We start from the raw sequence: 20583 nt of genomic DNA, 5'->3' as shown, positions 1-20583 counted from the left end.
ACTTATCTTCCTCTAAAATATCGATATATGTCGGCGATATCTTCGCACTCGTATATCAATATATCGATTGCCATAGTTTCATTTCTTTTTTTTTTTTTTTTTTTGCAGTTGTCGATAAATTTTAGAAGTTGTTATTGTGAAATTGTAGTATAACATAATTTTACTTTCAGTGCGTGATGGAGCCTTACTGCTTTATGAGCTTTTATCACGTCCAGTCTTTCTCTTTGACTCTGTGAAGCAAGCATAGATGACATAAAGAAGAAACTAGATTGCGATGGGGAGGGGGGATTGGCGGTGTGAATGCAATAACGAGATATCCGATGTGAAGAAGTAGCACTACAGTTACTTTAACAATTTTTTAATACAACTAGTGTGCTATTTCATCACATCGGAATTCTTCAAACACCTTTATTGAAATTGATGAACAAAAATCTTAATGATAAGATTGTGGGCGGAGACGTGCGAGGGGAAATGCTGACGCACCCGGTGCTGGGCGTCACCAACAGAAACTGCAGCGTTTAGCTCCACCACGCAATTTTGACACTACAACTGCTAGGTAGCTAACGTTTGCAGAAATGAAAAAAAAAATCAGGTGGGAAGTCGACATGAAGTGTTTCAGATAAATCCGTTATGTGACGAAAGCGAACGACAGACCTCTCGGACATGCTTTACTGTGCCGCCTACCTACAGTTACCGTTGCTAGCAAAGTGGTTATCGCCCAGCGTGAACGTGCATCGTTTTCCTCAGTTGTTGCTCTCGGGGAATAAGCAGGCTGCTCGCTTGTTGATGTACAGAATATCTAATAATAAACAAATACGTAAATATACAGCTCTAAAACTGACTGTGTATTTACAATCTGCAGCCGATATTTTTTGGCTCGCACGTCGATATTTATCCGTCGCTATGTCGATAGGATTTTCAATATATCGATGGTCCTAATGACACTTTTTTAAATATCGATATATTGGATTCCCGATATTTTTAAAAATATCGACAGTCCAATTTTGGACACTCACATCACTGTGGCTACAGTAGTGACACTTTGAGCGGCTTTGAACCGTCCAACTGCTCCTCCATGAGCGTAATCACTATGATGTCTTGCATACATGTTGCAGTGCGACACGGAATGACGCACTAATCGATTCCACAACAACCTTCGTCAAACACTGTACTGCATGAAGCACTGAATACATATAGAGCGTTCGTGCATCAGCTTCGCAACAGTTGATACGTTCTGCCTTCTAAATTTCCTTTTACTAACACTGGTTGTACGTTCCGTAGGAGTTGTCGGATGTTACGTAGCACCTGGTAATAATTCCTTAGCATATGTCAATTGTTAGTAGCAATTTTCAAACAATGTATTTTCAGATAGCGATGGTCTACATGAAAAAAATGCGTGTGTCATTATGACATTCCCGAGGTAATACCAACGCCTTTGTAAAAGAGTGAGTTACTGAAAGAGTACAGAGATTAACTTTTTTACTGTTATCAGTTATTTCGGGGTTATATGAAAGAAATGTTAACGAAACAAGAACAAACACAGTGATGGAAAAGAAAGAAATAAGAGTCACATCATCCTCAACATTCTCTGCATTAGCGATTCATAACCTGAGCGTCGTGGACGCCATGTCCTATCAGCAGATGAGCTCGACAGCAAGTAGGTAATTAATTACTGTACCGTAATTTATGAAAATATTTCATAACAGACTGCGTCTAGTCATTTTTCGGTTAACCTAATGAAAAACAGTAATATGAGCTCTAGACTGCACATTGGCAATTGGAAAAATCAGGACACAAGGGAAAAATATTTATTGTGATAAATAATGATATATAAATTACCATAACAGTGAGCAGCCTAATCTGATAGTGTCCTCAGTCGTAAATGATCTTTCATCTCAGGTACACTTGTGTATTTGATTATGAACTGCAAACGACACAAATCTTCTTATCACCATAACATTGCACTGGCAATAGATACACACATTGAAAACACAACAAAGCCACAGGGATTCAATATTCATCTGCTTTGCAGTTCCCGGAATAATTTTCCTCAGTATGTGTGCAAAGTTCCTCTGTCAGACACCATAAGTTGCTTGTCGAGAATCGATGTCGTGGATGTAGATTCCCTACGAAGTCTTTCATACTTTGGGCTATTCACGCTGAATCTGTCAACATGAATGTTGAGCAAAAAGTGTTTGTAATACTTCCATCAAAGAAGTCCCCGCTTCTCAAATAGAGGCGTCAGGTACTCAGCAAATGCCAGATACTCTGGATTCGTAAACCACTTGCGTAAGAGCCTACCAATGTTGCAGGAATTACTAAGCTCCAGATAGACTGCCGCTAGGTTCAGCATGACAGGCAGCAGGTTGTAAGTGCAGAAGACCCCTACTGGTGCCAGCTGCTGCATCTCTCTCCTCAGCTGCTCTAGCGGGTAGGCGTCCGCCTGCTGCTGCAGCCCCAGGGCTCGCAACGTGTGCTGCAGGGTGCTGTGATACTCAGACAGCAGCAGGTCCGTGTGGTGCTGCAGAACCTCCAGGCTGGCGCTCGTGTGCAGAAAGTACTGCAGGTCCTCTGCTGGAGATCCGATGTGGGCTCCCTGAAAAATTACAGTTTTTCTTAAACTGATCGCATGTTTGTGAACATGGGCTTGGGTGTCGGGATGTATTACCCTACCGACATGTTGTTTCAAGTGGCATAAATCAGTGGGGCATATTTACACATCCTAATGAAGACTCTTTGCAACAGAGGCCGAAATGTTGGTCCATAAGCACAATATGGCAATATGGTAACATACTCAGAAAAGTTTTAGTGAATCGACTGCATGTTTTTTAATTACGCTTGTAATGCCACTTCCTCGGACGAGAAATAAAAATCAAAAATTAGCCCCCAATACCCCAAAGATTTCTCCGCAAGCCCCAAAGTCCCAGAAAATTGAATAAGCGAACGAAGTTCCATTTATCACTATTATTAGGACAATAACAAGTAATTAAATCAGGAATCTAAGACTTGACAATTTAGCAATCTACGAAAGAAAGATTTAATTTCAGTGAAATTAAAATCAAAATCATAATAAATCGCAAAATTAGCATAAATTAATATTCGCAAAGTAGAAACAACGATCCCAAAGAATACTCCGTGTGACTACTCTTTGGGAATCGTGAGTAATGCTCGTACATGTAGGAGCGCTTAGATTGGTTTTGAGATTGAATAATTGCGATCTATTATGACGCAGTAATACGATCTTCTGATTTCAAATATCACGTCATTAGAATTCGAACGGAGGACTGTTACCTACTAGAATAAAGTGAACTTTTAAGTAGATAACTGAACTAAACATTACTTAGTCAGTGATTTAGGCAACAAACACTGATAGACAATTTTCATTCATAATATCCAGTGGTTTATGGGACCTCAGTGATAGGTCCGAAACATATAATTTGAATCCCCCCCAACACCTGGGAAAGTTTTCTTCTCAAGGCTTGTAAGAGGCCCATAATTAAAGAATTTGTTGCTAGCGCACTCGAGCTGATATAATTTCGATGTATTGCTCACGCGCTGCCTGCGATATGTAAGCTAGAAGAGAATCTGAGACCAAAGAGCAGTATTGACTGCAGTAAGAACTGCGTAGCAGTAGCAGTATGTTGTTGCTAGCGAGCAGTCGTGTCTGGTGTATCGTGTTGGCTGGGCCGGTCGTGTGCAGCGATGGCAGAGTCTGAGCGTTATAGGATAAGGTAAAAGCAGCCTCGCGCATATGTAGTATAGTTACATCAAGTCCCATGCAAATGTTTTTAAAAAAAATCTGTTAATAATAATCTTTCTCATAAAAAGTAACTTTTGACATTTATCTCAATTTAAAGAATTCACTAATTTCTCCAATCCTTGGCAACCCCGATTATTGAAAAGAAAAGTCAGTTCCTTCCTTTTATATAAGCAAATCTATCGGCCAGCATTGCACTTAGCTGCGCCAGGAAAATTTCTTATAGGAGCAGATATATACGCGTTATCCAGCGATCTAATGAAGGTAAGATTTTTCAGTTTATTCAGAATGATGTATCAGGGCCATGACGCAGTATTGCTGACGTCCAAAATTTACCAGGTTAAATTGACTGTCAATTATTGAAAGGTTATAGGTTTGTCATATTGTATTATATTTTCACTGTTGGGTAGTTACGCTAAATGAGAGCATTATTCATATTATTTTATTTTGTGGGGAGGTTACAGGCTCGTTTAGGAAGTGACCGATATTTTACAATAAAACACCCTTTCGTGCCAAGTCGCGCATTTGTGATTTAAAATTCTATCAAATTATTGACATGAAAATCCCGAGTAATAATTACGCGCAGCGATAATATTTGACTGTAGCGCTCGGCTTGTGTAGAATCTTTGACTCAAATAACAAGCCCACTGTTACGATTTCTTAGATACTTGAAATTACGACCAGCTTGTAGGGAATTTGTTATGAATGTGACTTATTGATTTTATCATTAATATTTCATCATTAATCAGTTAAACATCGATTACGAACGATTTATTACGATTCTTGATTAAGTAAATACGTATCTCACGCACGTCGACACTTCGATTCAGCACTGTTATTTTGTGTAACGTCGTCTTCGTAACTTGATAACGATCTCAACACTCGACCGACTGTCGCCGAGTTTTAGCCGAGGCCAAGTACAAATCAAACCAAATCATCAAGAAGAAGAGGCGTTGTACACTGACGGAAAAAGATCTGTACATCAAGAAATAATTAATGTAGAGTAATGAAGTTTCGGGCATATGTTTCAAATGTGAAATGCTGGTACTTTAATAACCGGTGTAGCCATTAGAATGTTGAACGCAAGCATATGAACATACATTCATTGCGTCGTACGGTGCCGAATATCACTTAGTGGGATGGAGTTCCATGCTTGTTGCACTTGGACAGTCAATAGAGGGATGACGCTAGAGTTATCCTCCGATGTTGTCCCACACGTGCTCGATTGGAGACTACCTGGTGATCGTGGAGGCCAAGGCAACATGTCGACACGCTGTAGAGCGCGCTGGATTACAACAGCAGTGTGTGGACGAGTGTTATCCTGTTGGAAAGCACCCCCTGGTAAACTGTTCACGAGTGGCAGGTCTAATCACCAGACTGACGTACACAGTTGCAGTCAGGATGCTTGGATAACCACGTGAGTGCTCCTGTTGAGCATACGAAATAGGATCCCAGACTATAGCTCCAGGTGTAAGTCCAGTGTGTTCAGGCCCAGACAAGCTGGTTGCATGTTTTCATCTCTCCTCCGCCTAACCAGTACAAGGCCATCACTGACACAAAAATAGAAACGGCTTTCATTAGAAAACACTACTGAGGTCCACTGTGTTATCCAATGAGCTCTCGCTTGACACCACTGAAATCGTAAATGGCGATGGTTTGTGGTCTATGGTATGCCCTCTTGGAGACGTCTGGCTCGGAGCTGTCCCCGAAGAAACCAATTTGTAACAGGTCCTTGTATTACTGTGACGCCAACTGCTGCTCGAATTGCTGCTGTAGGCGCAGTACTATGTACCACCTGGGCGTCGGGAGTTCGGTGTTCTTGTCACCGTACCTTTCCATGAACACCGCTGCCAGCAATCATGTACAGCGATAACATTCCTACGAAATCTTTCTGTAGTATCACGGAAGGAACATCCAGCTTCTCGTTTAACTGTTACACGATCTCTTTTGAGCTCAGTGAATTGTTGATAATGGCGTCTGTGTCGCCTTAAAGATATTCTTCGCTTAACATCAACTCACCACATCCAATCTCAAAGTTAACTAATGCTCACGACCGTTGAACACGTTTACAAAGCAAACCTGATTTGCATGCTGATGGTGGTGCTACGAGCGCCACTCCTACGAGGCTGGCGCTAAATTAGAATAGGCGTCATCATTCAAATGCAGAAACATGCCTACCAACTTTCGTTTATCTCCCACGATTCCTTCTTCAAATGGTTCAAATGGCTCTGAGCAGTATGGGACTTAACGTCTGAGGCCATCAGTACCCTAGACTTAGAACTACTTAAACCTAACTAACCAAAGGTCAGCACATACATCCATGCCCGAGGCAGGATTCGAACCTGCGACCGTAGCAGCTGCGCGGTTCCGGAGTAAAGCGCCTATAAACGCTCGGCCACAACGGCCGGCTGATTCCTTCTTGGTGTTGCATTTTTTCAATCAGTGTATTACTGTCATAAAACCAGAATTGTATCATACATCAAAGTGCATTACTTGGCTTATTTAGAAGGTATACATTTCTCTTCCTCTAAATGGAGCGAAACGGTGAGCTGCAAAACATTGCATTCGAGAGAACGCCAGTTCAAAACCAGTGGATTTCTTAAATGTCTTGCGGCCGCGGTGGTCTAGCAGTTCTTGGCCCTCAGTCCGGAACCGCGCGACTGCTACGGTTGCAGGTTCGAATCCCGCCTCGGACATGGATGTGTGTGATGTCCTTAGGTTAGTTAGGTTTAAGTAGTTCTAAGTTCTTGGGGACTGATGACTTAAGATGTTTAGTCCCATAGTGCTCAGAGCCATTTGAACCATTTTGAATCTTAAATGTCTTAAAGAAAACACCAGGATGGGTCCCTCATTCTGAACTACTACTCGATCTGTAATGAACTCGTCTTTGCAAACGCATGCGGGTGCCGTTTCGATTCCTGATGTTGGAACAAATTTCCACCACCAGCAGCACCAGGGGAGAAGAGGACAGGTGGCGGCGTAAATTTTCTGATAGCCAGATCTTGCGCCAGTGTCCTGGATTTAATTTCAAATACATGAAATGTATTCGCAGTTTCGAATATGGACAACCGTCAGTCGTATAAGGGATTGACGACAATGAAAATTTGTGTCAGACTGGGACTCGAACACGGTTCTGCTGCTTGTCGCGCGCGGTCGCCATATTCTTTGGCCATCCGAGCGCGACCCACGACCAGACGCGGACTTTCATATGTGTCAGAACCCGGACCCGTACATCCATTATGTATATTACAGTGCAGGGGAGAAATTTTACTTGAAAGTTGTTTGCCAAGTGTCGGAGGATAAATACGATATTGCAGTGCCTATTATCGTTTCGGATTACGATGCACTGTTCCTTTGGACATGCATGTGTTTAGCGTCGGATAGGTCTAGGTGTCTCCAACTAGAGGTGTAACACGTTTGGTCACGAAACACAACATCAGAATTTTGGTCTGAAAAACATCCTATCTGAGACGGCGGCTTGTGAATCAAAATCAAAATCGCTTCCAGACCCCACAGGAATGGCTCCAGGCAACGAATGAACGTCCAGTTCAACCTGTCAGCGAGAGAACCGCGCGGCAGAAACTGCGTGCAATGAACATTTGGAGTCGTCATCTCATAAGCGGCTATCGCCCCCACAGGCACATAAAGACAACAGGAATGTTCATCAGGCTGGAATAATATGTGATTGGTTTTCTAAACACCCCACACCCTCTTACATCCCGATTTGCCTTCAAAATCAACTAACTTGAAACCCATAGGAAACCAGTGGGACCGCTACGGTCGCAGGTTCGAATCCTGCCTGGGGCATGAATGTGTGTGATGTCCTTAGGTTAATTAGGTTTAAGTAGTTCTAAGTTCTAGGGGACTGACAACCGCAGATGTTAAGTCCCATAGTGCTCAGAGGAATTTGAACCATTTTTGAAAACCAGTGGGGCACGTTGACCTACGAATAAAACGCCATTATCAGCATCCCCGCAATTTGGTGGAACTGCGCAATGAAATCCTCAGCGAGTGGCTTAACCTGGATGCGACGTACTTGCATAACTTTGTGGACAGAGTTCCTAACCGAATCTAGGCGGTTATCAAGTCGACGGGTGGAATTACACGGTATTAAATGATGCTTACAATGATTTCTTTAGGGGTTACCAACTTCTTATCCCCTGTACTTACGTTACCTGGCACCGACTCATGATGCAAAAGTTACTGTCGTCCTTAATTTTTGCACACCAGTGAATAACGACCACAAGAGAAAATACGGTAACACGCTGAAAATTGTATGTGAAGAGTAAAAAGAACGACAAAAGATGTTCTACAGGTCTCGAGGACATTTTCTTTATTTATTTTTCTTTAAAAAATTTGAAATTTCGAATTAGTGTTCGTATAAATACATTTCTTTTTTTCTCACTTTCAAGAAGGACCAATGCTTGTGTAATTTTCTTAAAAGACACTGTATCTATTTACATGTCTTAACAATAAGAAATATTTTCAGTCCCACAATGGAGAAAAGACTGTACTCGTTTATATTGCTTTACTCTCGTATGCACAGATTTGTTCAGTCGTCTTTTAAAATGAAAGTTAGTTCATGACTGATAAAGCTACTAGATGGAAACAAGCTTTAATTCTTCGGCTGGAAAAGCATTATAGCAGTGAAGCTAACGAAAGATGGAAAAAATGGAGAGCGTAGGCTGTGAGGGATGGATGGAGACACGCTTGATAAAAATAAATGGATTGTCACAAACGTACGCCTGTGCTATGCCACTAGATTCGGAGGTAAACTGGTTCTAATCCTGATAGTGGATGAAATTTCCGTTGCCAGAATTTGGCCAGCAAGGGGGGAGAGAGCTGGCGGCGTAAGGTATCTGATCATCAGTCACTACATGAGTGACCTCGACTAAGTAGCAAACCTCCCAGCAGTGCCTCATGAAGACAGGGTATTCGACTCTGTTGTTGGTGATTTGTCCGGCGGATGGGGTCGTTAATCTTGTGGCGGCCCCCTTGGTGCTATTCGAGAGGTGTAGTCTGTAAGCTGACACCGGCTTTCACCCTCTCATTTCACTTATCAAAGTCATACAAACAAAAGTAGGAAGTGTGATAACTACTTTACCAGGGTCTCTCTTGCCTAAGAACTTTTGTAAAAAATACGAACCATAGTATGAACAATAAAGTAGAACAAGAGTTACGCGTATATATCAACCATAATGCAACCCATAAAATCTAAAGAAAAACATTCCAGTTAATTTGGATTCTGTGAAAAAATGACATTGGTAAGCTATACACAAAATTTGAATAGGGCGGTAGTTTACTGAGCAGCGATCACCGTTATAAAACTGAAATTTTGGAGATAAAGAACAATCTAAAATCGGGTGCTAAGAGTCGAGGGGTATGAAAAGGAAGCAGTGGTTGGGAAGGCAGTGAGACAGGGTTGTAGCCTATCCCCGATGATATTCAATCTGTATATTGAGCAAGCAGTAAAGGAAACAAAAGAAAAATACGGAGTAGGAATTAAAATCCATGGAGAAGAAATTAAAACTTTGAGGTTCGCCGATGACATTGTAATTCTGTCAGAGACAGCAAAGGACCTGGAAGAGCAGTTGAACGAAATGGACAGTGTCTTGAAAGGAGGATATAAGATGAACATCAACAAAACCAAAACGAGGACAATGGAATGTAGTCGAATTAAATCGGATGATGTTGAGGGAATTAGATTAGGAAATGAGACACTTAATGTAGTAGATGAGTTCTACTATTTGGGGAGCAAAATAACTGGTGATGGTAGAAGTAGAGAGGATATAAAATGTAGAGTGGCAACGGCAAGGAAGGCGTTTCTGAAGAAGAGAAATTTGTTAACATCGAGTATAGATTTAAGTGTCAGGAAGTCGTTTCTGAAAGTATTTGTGTGGAGTGTAGCCATGTATAGAAGTGAAAAATAGACGATAAATAATTTAGACATAAAGAGCATAGAAGCTTTCGGAATGTGGTGCTACAGAATAATGCTGAAGATTGGAGGGGTAGACCACATAACTAATGAGGAGGTACTGAATAGAACTGGGGAGAAGAGAAATTTGTGGCACAACTTGACTAGAAGAAGGGATCGGTTGGTAGGACATGTTCTGAGGCATCAAGGGATCACCTGTTTAGTATTAGAGGGCAGCACGGAGGGTAAAAATCGTAGAGGGAGACCAAGAGATGAATACACTAAGCAGATTCAGAAGGATGTAGGTTGCAGTAGATACTGGGAGATGAAGAAGCTTGCACAGGATAAAGTAGCATAGAGAGCTGCATCAAACCAGTCTCTGGACTGATGACCACAACAACAACAACAACTGTACAGAAAATAGAGTCTATGCTCTCAACCAGATAGTAATTATTCTATTGAACACCAAATAAAACAACGCCCATTAGTTGCATTCATCAGCATGATGTGTATGGCCTGCAGGAAGATCTTCCATATAGGCTATATTTGAATTTCAACACCCACTTGCTACGAAAGTGAAGGATTCATTTTAAAAATAGTAGCAACCAAGTAATTCAGCCTAATTCTGTTGGAAGGAGTAAAGTGATCAATTTGAAGAAATTAACAAAAGAGTCAGTGATTTTGTGTGGTTAATAGCTTAGTGAGCATAATCTGTGCGAGGCGCCTGAAGAAGGCAGAAAGTGCAAGGGTTGCTACACGTGTGGCCAAAGGACAGATATAAGAGTACTGTCGATGCACACTGCCAAATATCACTCTGTAAGGCCTACAGTAGTTTTGTTTGAATCGCTTTTTATCTAAATCCATCCCGTTACAAAAATTTGTTATGTAGTTTTCACCGGATTTGTTTTGGTTGTATTAAATTACAAATTATCCTTTAAATAAGACTGAACTTCAAAGTAAAATAATTTTGTTACAGCAAATTCAATTCCTTCTTGATTCTCTGTAGTATCAGTATGCATCTTGCAGATCTGGTTCGTCTTAGTGTGTAGAAGCTGACACAACTCCGATGCACAGCGCGGTAAGGGGCCATTGTGCACAGCGGAAGAAAGCCCTTTCTGATCCATCAGCTGAACGCACCTCGGGTTTCCCAACTAAAAATGCCTTCCTTTTTTTATTTATGTCACGGTTAAGAAATATTATTGAAGTGAACATCGCTTCAGACGAATCTTAAGTTACTCTATCTATTGGACTCTTAAATTACGGCTTAGGAAACGATATGATTGTACGTTTTCCTATGAAATATTCAATGACCAGTCTTTGCTTCAGGCTGATTCCAGTTACACATCACAAAAATTAAATTGAAAATATCGCTATGAGTACCTGTGGTACCCGATGTGTCTTCGGAGAGGTACGCTGTACATATAAGCCCAACAGTTTGGTAGAGTTGTTGCCTCAGTCTACTTTCTTGATGCCACATTCTGTGTTCAGGATCTCTAAGTTTTCTGCAGCCTGTTTTAACAATTATTGTTCTAGAATTGTTCATGAACACGTTTCCAACAAATCAGTCACAAAAAAACATGTCCTCCTTTTAACTATAAATGTCATTTTCAACAACATTTAGTAGCAGCTGTCATAAATACAAAAATGGATCCTATATGGTAAATATTTTAATGAAGTAGGCTTCTTCTCACTAATGTAAGCTATAATACAAATTTTTTGTAGTTTAGATATACTTTGTACCTAAGTTCCACCAAAACGCCAATCAAACTGTAGAATCAATATACCGAATTAATATGAGCAAAGTCGTTAAGTATTTTTACCCAGCGTTTGGTGCACTGGGATTTCTTTTGCGTCAGTTTTTGTCATAAAACACGATTACGATGTTTGCTGTTTCTTGAAAATAGCCACAATGATTTTGATTGATATTAACAATTTTGGTAGGTACTATTACAAAATAACATGTAAGGCACAAAATGACTGAAAATCCGAAGCAAACAATGAGACATTAATTAAAATATAAAGTCTAAACGTTTTTGTGACTGACTGATCGAATTTTACAGTCAGTGATACGTGTAACCAAGGTAAAAGAATATATTGGTAAAAATTGTGAAGCGCATCGTAAAATATTCTCGCAGATGAGAAGAAAATGACTTCCTGGACTGTACACGACAAAAAAAAGTTCTATTGCTGCATATATATGGAAAAGACTACTTGAAATCACCACCAAAGATGCTTCGAAATTAAGAGTAGCGAAACATGCCTGACAAACAAACAGAATTCTATTTAGTCACGGAGACCGTATTTAACTGTAAGAAGTTACCAACACCATAAAAATTTATGACATCCCTCAAACGTTCGATTCTCTACCTCTGCTCGTAGCCACCATTGCCACAATTCATGCAAAACTATCTAGGAAGCGATGGGGCTGCTTACCTTGGCGCTATTCACATTTCCAACTCAAATAGTTATAATACTTCTTAATTTCCAATGCTCCTCTTAATAGAGGGGAGTCGAAGTACTTTGCCAAGAGGCTAATTTCACCTACATCTACATGGATACTCTGCAAATCACATTTAAGTGCCTGGCAGAGGGTTCATCAAACCACCTTCAAAATGCTATTATTCCAATCTCGTATAGCGCGCGGAAAGAATGAATACCTATATCTTTTCGTACGAGCTCTGATTTCCCTTATTTTATTGTGGTGATTGTTCCGCCCTATGTAGGTCGGTGTCAACAAAATATTTTCGCATTCGGAGGAGAAAGTTGGTGATTGGAATTTCGTGAGAAGATTCCGTCGCAACGAAAAACGCCTTTCTTTTAATGATTTCCACCCCAAATCCTGTATCATTTCTGTGACACTCTCTCCTATATTTCGAGATAATATAAAACGTGCTGCCTTTTTTGAACTTTTTCGATGTACTCCGTTAGTCCTATCTGATACGGATCCCACACCGCGCAGCAGTATTCTAAAAGAAGACGGACAAGCGTAGCGTGGGCAGTCTCCTTGGTAGGTCTGTTACGTTTTATAAGTGTCCTGCCAATAAAACGAAGTCTTTGGTAGGCCTTCCCCACAACATTTTCTGTGTAACCGAAGTTTAACGCGTTCCTTTTAGCACTCTTGTCGATGACCTCACACTTTTCGTTATTTAGGGTCAACTGCCACTTTTCGCACCGTTCAGCTATCTTTTCTAAGTCGTTTTGCAGTTTTTTTAATCTTCTGATGGCTTTATTAGTCGATAAACGACAACGGCATCTGCAAACAACCTAAGACGGCTGCTCAGATTGTCTCCCAGATCGTTTATATAGATGAAGAACAGCAAAGGGCCTATAACACTACCTTGGGGAACGCTTGATATCACTTCTGTTGTACTCGATGACTTTCCGTCAGTTACTACGATATGTGACCTCTGTGACAGGAAATCGCAAATCCAGTCACGTAACTCAGACAATATTCCATAAGCACTCTATTTCACTACTAGCCGCTTGTGAGGTACACTGTCAAAAGCCTTCCGGAAATCCAAGAATACGGAATCGATCTGAAATCCCTTGTCAATAGCACTCGGCACTTCAAGTGAATAAAGAGCTAGTGGTTTTTCGCAGGTAATTCATAATGTTCGAACACAATATATGTTCCAGAATCCTGGTGCATATCGACGTTGACGATATGGGCCTGTAATTTAGAGGATTACTCTTACTACCCTTCTTGAATATTGGTGTGACCTGTGCAACTTTCCAACCTTTGGGTACGGATCTTTCGTCGAGCGAACGGTTGTATATGATTGCTAAGTATGGAGCTATTGCATCATCATACTCTGAAAGGAACCTAATTGGTATACAGTCTGGACCAGAAGATGTCACCGTATTTTATTATGTGATCATGAGGAGCTAATTATCTTTCCTGAATGTGGTTTTAATGAATTTTGTCACTACGCATAAGATTTCCTACGTATCAGACGCTTTGAGTGTATTGTCTTTATTCTCGATCGACTAGAGACTGTCACTTAGTATTTTGGTGGGCTTTACATAAAACCTCCAGCCACAAGCTTGACCCCATTCGTTAACCAGCTATGAGATCTCCTGAAGATTGGCAGAAAATGTTCCGGCGTAAAGTCAAACGCGGGCACGACGATCAAGAACGGAAGAGCAGAGAGGGCTGTGAGACGACTTCAGCCAAGTATACGCTGACCCCTCTCTAGGACGACACCGAGACAGGAAAGGCATCTACGCGAAGCCGGTCGGAGTGGCCGTGCGGTTCTGGGCGCTACAGTCTGGAGCCGAGCGACCGCTACGGTCGCAGGTTCGAATCCTGCCTCGCGCATGGATGTGTGTGATGTCCTTAGGTTAGTTAGGTTTAATTAGTTCTAAGTTCTAGGGGACTGATGACCTCAGAAGTTAAGTCGCATAGTGCTCGGAGCCATTTGAACCATCTGAACCATCTACACGAAGAGAATACAAGCGCTGCGCTGCCACGCCACGGCCCGAGTTGAAGACGAGCCGTTCTCCGAATGATACAGTAGTGACTTACGAACTTATTGTTTTTCTTGAGTTGGAATTGTGTGTACCGAAGGCCACTGATATTTGAATGTCGAATTATGCTTACGACACACCTTTGTGAATACAAAAGTTAAGCACCGTCATTCATCTTTTGTAATAATCTCCGTTAATACGATTTGCTTGAATTGTCTAGCGATCCAAGAAAGCAATTTTCTTGGGCACCCTATGTTAGACGAGTGCGCATAACACAACAAAAAAGACACAAGAAAATCGTCTGTATAACGTTTGCCGATAATGGCAACAGCTTCTTTTAAAAAAAATGTCTTTTTCCATAGCCAGTTTTGAGCACATACTTTAGCAATTTAGCAGCGTGAGGGATTGGGGAGAGGAAGAACGTTAATCAGCTTAAATAGCTTGGGATGATAAAATAAAATGTACAGCATTAGATCGATATTTTTTCTGTTACTGGATTGTATTGTATTCAGCCTACAGCCGCTCGGTCACACCGGCCGGCGATATGTAAACAGGCAGAATACGGCGCTGCGGTCGGCAACGCCTATGTAGGACAACAAGTGTCTGACGCAGTTTATAGATCGGTTACTGCTGCTACAATGGAAGGTTATCAAGATTTAAGTGAGCCTGCACATGGTGTTATAGTCGGCGCAAGAGCGATGGTACACAGCACCTCAGAGGTAGCGATGAAGTGGGGGTTTACCGTACGACCATTTTATGAGTGTGCCGTGGATATCAGTAACCCGGTAGAACATCAAATCTCTGACATCGCTGCGGCCGGGAAAACATCATGCAAGACTGAGGAGAATCGTTCAGTGTGACAGAAGTGCAACCCTTCCGCAAACTGCACGATATTTCAATGCTGGGCCGTCAACAAGCGTTAGTGTGCGAACCATTCAACGATACATCATCGATATGAGATTTCGGAGCCGAAGACCCACCCGTGTAACCTTCATGACTGCACGACAAAAAGCTTTACGCATCGCCTGGGCCCGTCAACACCGATAATGGACTGTTGATGACTGGAAACATGTTGCCTGTTCGGACGAGTCTCGCTTCAAATTGTATCGAGCGGATGGACGTGTACGGGTATGGAGACAACCTCATGAATCCATGGGCCCTGCATGTCAGCGGGGGACTGTACAAACTGGTGGAGGCTCTGTAATTGTGTGCGGCGCGCGCAGTTGGAGTGATATGGAACCCCTTGTACTTAAAGATACGACTCTGGCATGTGACACGTACGTAACCATCCTGTCTGGTCACCTGCTGCCATTCATATCCATTGTGCATTCCGACGGTCTTGGGCAGTTCCATCAGGAAATTGCGACACCCAATACGTCCAGAAATGCTACAGAATTGTTCCTGGACACGCTTCTGCATTTAAACGGTTCCGCTGGCCACCAAACGCTCCAGACTTGAACATTATTGAGCATATTTCGGATGCCTTGCAACGTACTGTACTCTTAGGGATTTATGGACGGCCCTGTAGGATACATGGTGTCAGTTCCCTCCTGCGCTACTTCAGACATTAGTCGAGCCCATGCCATGTCGTGTTGCGGCAGTTCTGCGTGCTCACGGGGGTCCTACGCGATATTATGTAGGTGAGCCGTGCATCGACTCGTGCTACACCTTGTGTTTAGATTGCATTGGTTTTCCTTTTCTTCCCCTGACATGTTTGTTTGATATGTTGTCTGTCATTAAGTGGCTGCTTGGTTGTTTTTTCTCTCTTCTATCGATATCTGCGTTTTTGCTTCCGGGAAACTGCTATGGAGGAAGTGAGATCTTTGACCGGTCGTAAGTTCGTGTGGTGGCGCGGAAGTAGGGGCGTGCGCTCAGAGAGTCTGGTGGACATGGGAGGGCAGTGTGGCTCGCCAGCGCGGACCAGGCGTGGTCGGTTGTACAGAGTCGCCACGTAATGTATGTCGGTTGTGTGTAACGAACGGGTGGAGTTGACGGAAGAGTTCCCCGCGGGTTGGTTGTATACAGAATCGCCCCACGAGCAGTTGCTGTTCATTTCACATTGGTGGGACGTTAACAAGCTTCTTTAAGTGCTCCGTTTCAACACTGGAGTTTAAAAAGGAGACACCTAACATGAATGAGCGGTCACTACCCGTCAACGTTGACGTGAACTCCGGTGACAGAGCGTGTTGTCGCGTGACCGTGGCGTGTTGGGTACACTGGCGACGCGTGCGCGGTCGGATGTGCGGATCCTTGCCATCTGAGGTCGTGTTATGCCTGTTAGCACATAATAGCAATTTAAGTTAGTGGGAGGTTTAATCATTAAGTAATAAGTTTTCGTAACCAGTGCCTCCGGCGATCGGGTTTCCTGTCCCCGGCACTGGCGTAATTGAAGACAGTGATCTTTCCTCCTCCTCTCGTTAGTGCCCGATGGGAGGTGTAGTTTTGGCAGTTTAATTGTTCGGCTATTCTGTCGTATGTTATGAGTAAATTCATGCTTCTTGTTGGTTGATCATGTGGTTGCTCATTCAGGACTGTGGGGTGTAATGTTTCCTTGCACGTGGTTAGCTCTAATTCTGTCAGCAAGTTAAGCCATCTTATTACAAGTTTTCGCTGGCTAAAAGTCGGTGCAGTGACCAGCCTGAGAGTGACAATTGTGTTCACGAGCGTATTTAAATTGGTCAGTATTCTGCCTAGCCTGAGTGGGTGATTTGTGGCCGCCTTACACGGGTCCATTACATCTGTTATGTTCTAATGATATTTCAGGACACTTTTGTTTAAAACCTTTTTTTAAATTCCTCAATTCCTTTATTGCCATTAATCGTGTGTTTGCTGAGACCTCTGACTTTTTTTAAATGGCGGTGTTGGTAGCTTCACTACCTCACCGTACTTTATTAACAAGGTTCTGTATTTACTTTAGTAGCCTGTATACTAATGTTCTTTAAATTTTTTAAACTGTTGTATTGCTATAAATTACTTGATTGCCATTAGCGGCGTATTTTGAAAGGCTGTTATTTCCGTACTGCTAGCTTCTGTGTTTTTTAAAAAGAATTTGTTTAAATTGTGGTATTGCTATAAATTACTTGACTGCCGTTAGCGGCGTGTTTTGAAAGGCTGTGAAACGTCCCCTTAGAAAAATTGTACAAGACTGTGCTTAAGCTGACACACAATATTTTTAGCGCAACGCAATCCGACTTTCAAAAATCCCTACAAAAGAATGGCCCTGACTAACATTAACCTATACGTTTCACAAATCACTTACCTTACCAAAAATCTTCGTTACTCAAGCTACTGCAATACAGCGAGTGCCACTACTGTCATCTAAATAAAAGATTCAAACTACGGAAGTCACTAACTACTGATAGGCATAGTTAGCGAATGAAAGATTTTAATAGTGAACAAACAATGTATTTACCTTAATAGTCATAATATATATAGCAGTTCATGACATCCAGTCTTACAAATTTCAAAACTCCGCCATCTCTCTCCCCACGTCCACCACTGCTGGCGGCTCACCTCCAACTGCGCAACGCTACGTGCTGTTAGCATCCAGCTGCCGCTGCCCAACACTACAATGGTAGACAAAAATGCAAACCAGCCACAGACTGCACACGGCACAGCCAGTGATTTTCATACAGAGCGCTACGTGGCGGCGGCCTTACCAATAAAAAACCTAAACAGCCTACTTACAGCTGTTATTGCCGTACTGCTAGCTTCTGCGTTTTTTATTTATTTTTTATTTAAACTGTTGTATTGCTATAAATGACTTGATTGCCGGTTTTTAAAAGAAATTTTTAAACTGTTGTATTGTTGTAAATTACTTGATTGCCGTTAGCGGCCTGTTTTGAGAGGTTGTTGATTGCCGTACTGTTACTTTTGTTTCTTTAAAAAAATTAATTTTTTTTAAAGCATTGTTGTATTGCTATAAATGATTTGATTGCTGTTAGCGGCGTGTTTAAAAGGCTGTTTATTGCCGTACTGCTACTTTCTGTAAGATATGAATAAAACTTTTGTGTGTGAAAATCTCAACATGACAGTAAACTACTAGAAATTTGGCCCCGTTTCCCAACTTGTGGTGTGGCTTGTAGTAACCGTAACCACTGTGTGTGTCAGTAGGTGTACCAGTTTCTTTGGTTCTTCAGTGTGTAACAGCATATAACAGATAATCTCATATTTGACAGTACCTGATAAAGGTCTATGGTGCTTAATTCAACCATCAGGTCGATAACTGCTGTTTTTATTATATAGAATTGTCCATTAGTTAACACAGAAGCTGAAACTGAATTATGATCCCATAGTTTTACCTGGAAGTCATAAAACACGACCTGAAGTTCCGATTTGCAGTACCGGAACATCATATTGTTCTTCTGGAAATCCCCATGCAGCATGACAGTCAGCCGTCCGTTGCAGGTAGAGACAGCATCTACAGCTCGCGGCAGCAAGGTGTCTGCCAGCTGGAGGAACTTGTCCCGGTACCTCCGGAACCAGGGGTAGCGGCTCAGTACGTGGGCCATCTCGAGGACGGTGGCCGTAGCCTGCGACTGCAACAGTGGGGCCCGGCTGGCGCCGAAGGCGACGGACTGCCGCAGCAGCGGCTCCACCTGGGCGTCGCGGCGCGCGGTCGGTGTGGAGGCGGCGTGGAGGCGCGCCAGCCCGCGCAGCGCGCCCACACAGTGAGCCGCGTCCAGCCCGCGAGCGGAATCAGTACTGGCGGCCTTGCGGAAGCCCGCGATCGTCAGGTCCTGAAGCAGCAGACAGCCGCCCCCGCAGACGCCCAGGCTCGCTGGCTTCAACGGCCGCCACGCCCCTCCCTCGACCGACTTGAGCGCCGCCTCCGCAGCAGGCAGCGTCCGCGAGTACAGCGCCCGCTCGCGCCGGAACAGTCCGGCGGAGCTGAGCCTTCCGCCCCCGGTCTTGCGCAGCGGCGCCTTCACTACGAGGCTGACCTCGTCGCCGCCTCGTGTGCATCCCCGCACTCGGAGTGTCTCGCTCATGAAACCGCCTCCGCCTCGGCAAATGTCTTCTACCCTGAGGCTACCCACAGCGATGTCGAAGCCGTACCGCCTGAAGACGGTGACAAGAACTTCGTACTTCACCCCGTTCGGCAACTGTGACTCGTTTTCTTGAACCATTTTGGGAGTGATTCATTCAGCAACCTGCAGACGAATATGAAACTTGAGTTTCTCCTAGTACATAAAATGTCCACACAGATCATACGAATGGAGCTGCGTGACGTATTTTACAATCCCTGATACTGAGAAGGTTCACACCCAGATTTCTGTGACGCTAATGCCCTGTACGTCACTCCTCAACCGTCCTAATAATGGTCACCAGCTGTGGTGTGCGTACTGTAAGACTTTCGGTACACACACCAACAGATTATTTGACTTGTCGCTCTAACGAAGTAGACGAGTGTCAGCAATTTGTCTCGTGGTCTTATCGTGGCGTGTTTATCTTCTGCTGTTAGGTCAGACGATAGAAATGCCACTTGCATGCTTAGAGTAGCAGATTGACGGTGACCAACTTCAAACAGAACTTGATTAATTTTCACACACATTTATTAAAATAATAAAAAGCATAGACATTACGTAACTTGATTCTGGATGCTGTTTACAATTGACAATCTGAAGTTCCTTTGGTCTTGGTACGTTAATCTTATTCTCACATATATCTCTGATACTTGACAAAAGAGCCTCTACATTCATCTTCATGGCTATGTACAGGAATATGGTTATCTTGTTAGGCGCAGACTGAAACTTGACTATAGACTAGTACAGACTAATGCAGACTGCTACAGACTGAAGCAGACTGGCTAATCGGAGGTCTGTACACTCGTTATAATACCTCGTGCATTCATCTATCACTGCGTGAGTGTGATCTGCGAGGAGAAAAGGTTCTAAATTAGCAGCAATTGGCTGCGTTACATATTAATACGCGGATCGGTGGAGGCAGAATTTGGTCCGTCTCTAAGGCAGCGCCATCACATAGTGCAGAGATGGACGAGCGCTGCGCCTGCACTGTTGTGCTCAGTGGGGTGCGCTCTAGTGGGGAAGTTGTGTACGCGCTGACTACGCAGAACTATGTACACAACACCAATGTACGACACGCCCAGCTGCATCGGATATGATATAGAGCCTAAATACCAAAAATGTTCAAATGTGTGTGAAATCCTATAGGACTTAACTGCTAAGGTCATAGGTCCCTAAGCTTACACACTACTTAACCTTAATTATCCTAAGGACAAACATACACACCCATGCCCAAGGGAGGACTCGAACCTCCTCCAGGACCAGCCGCACAGTCCATGACTGCAGCGCCTAGACTGGCGTCACACATGCTTACAATTGTTGAGCAAATCTGCTGTTCTAAGTAGGCTGTTTAGGTTTTTATGTTGGTAACGCCACGTAGTGCTCTGTATGGAAATCGCTAGTAGTGTTGGGCAGTTGGA

The 20583-nt window shown here is 42.9% G+C and overlaps 1 protein-coding gene across 1 annotated transcript; it reads right to left on the bottom strand.

Moving 5' to 3' along the window:
* Window positions 1-2209: 2209 nt before the first annotated feature.
* On the bottom strand, window positions 2210-19267 carry LOC126335808 (uncharacterized). Its single transcript, XM_049999272.1, has 2 exons — window positions 18440-19267; window positions 2210-2596 (listed from the first exon to the last, which is right to left on the bottom strand). The coding sequence occupies exons 1-2, from the start codon at window positions 19265-19267 to the stop codon at window positions 2210-2212; spliced, it is 1215 nt and encodes a 404-aa protein (XP_049855229.1).
* Between the last annotated feature and the right edge of the window lie 1316 nt (window positions 19268-20583).

Source organism: Schistocerca gregaria, chromosome 2 (assembly GCF_023897955.1).
Source record: "Schistocerca gregaria isolate iqSchGreg1 chromosome 2, iqSchGreg1.2, whole genome shotgun sequence".
Classification (NCBI taxonomy): Eukaryota; Metazoa; Arthropoda; class Insecta; order Orthoptera; family Acrididae; genus Schistocerca; species Schistocerca gregaria.
Note: the sequence above shows the minus strand (reverse complement) of the source record. Positions and strands in the feature narration are given on the sequence as shown.

Bases quoted from the DNA above. Each gene is read 5' to 3' on its own strand.
- LOC126335808 (XM_049999272.1), bottom strand. From the start codon at position 19,267: ATGGTTCAAGAAAACGAGTCACAGTTGCCGAACGGGGTGAAGTACGAA. The intron at 2,597-18,439 runs GTAAAACTATGG...GTAATTTTTCAG, and splicing joins TCGTGTTTTATGACTTCCAG to GGAGCCCACATCGGATCTCC.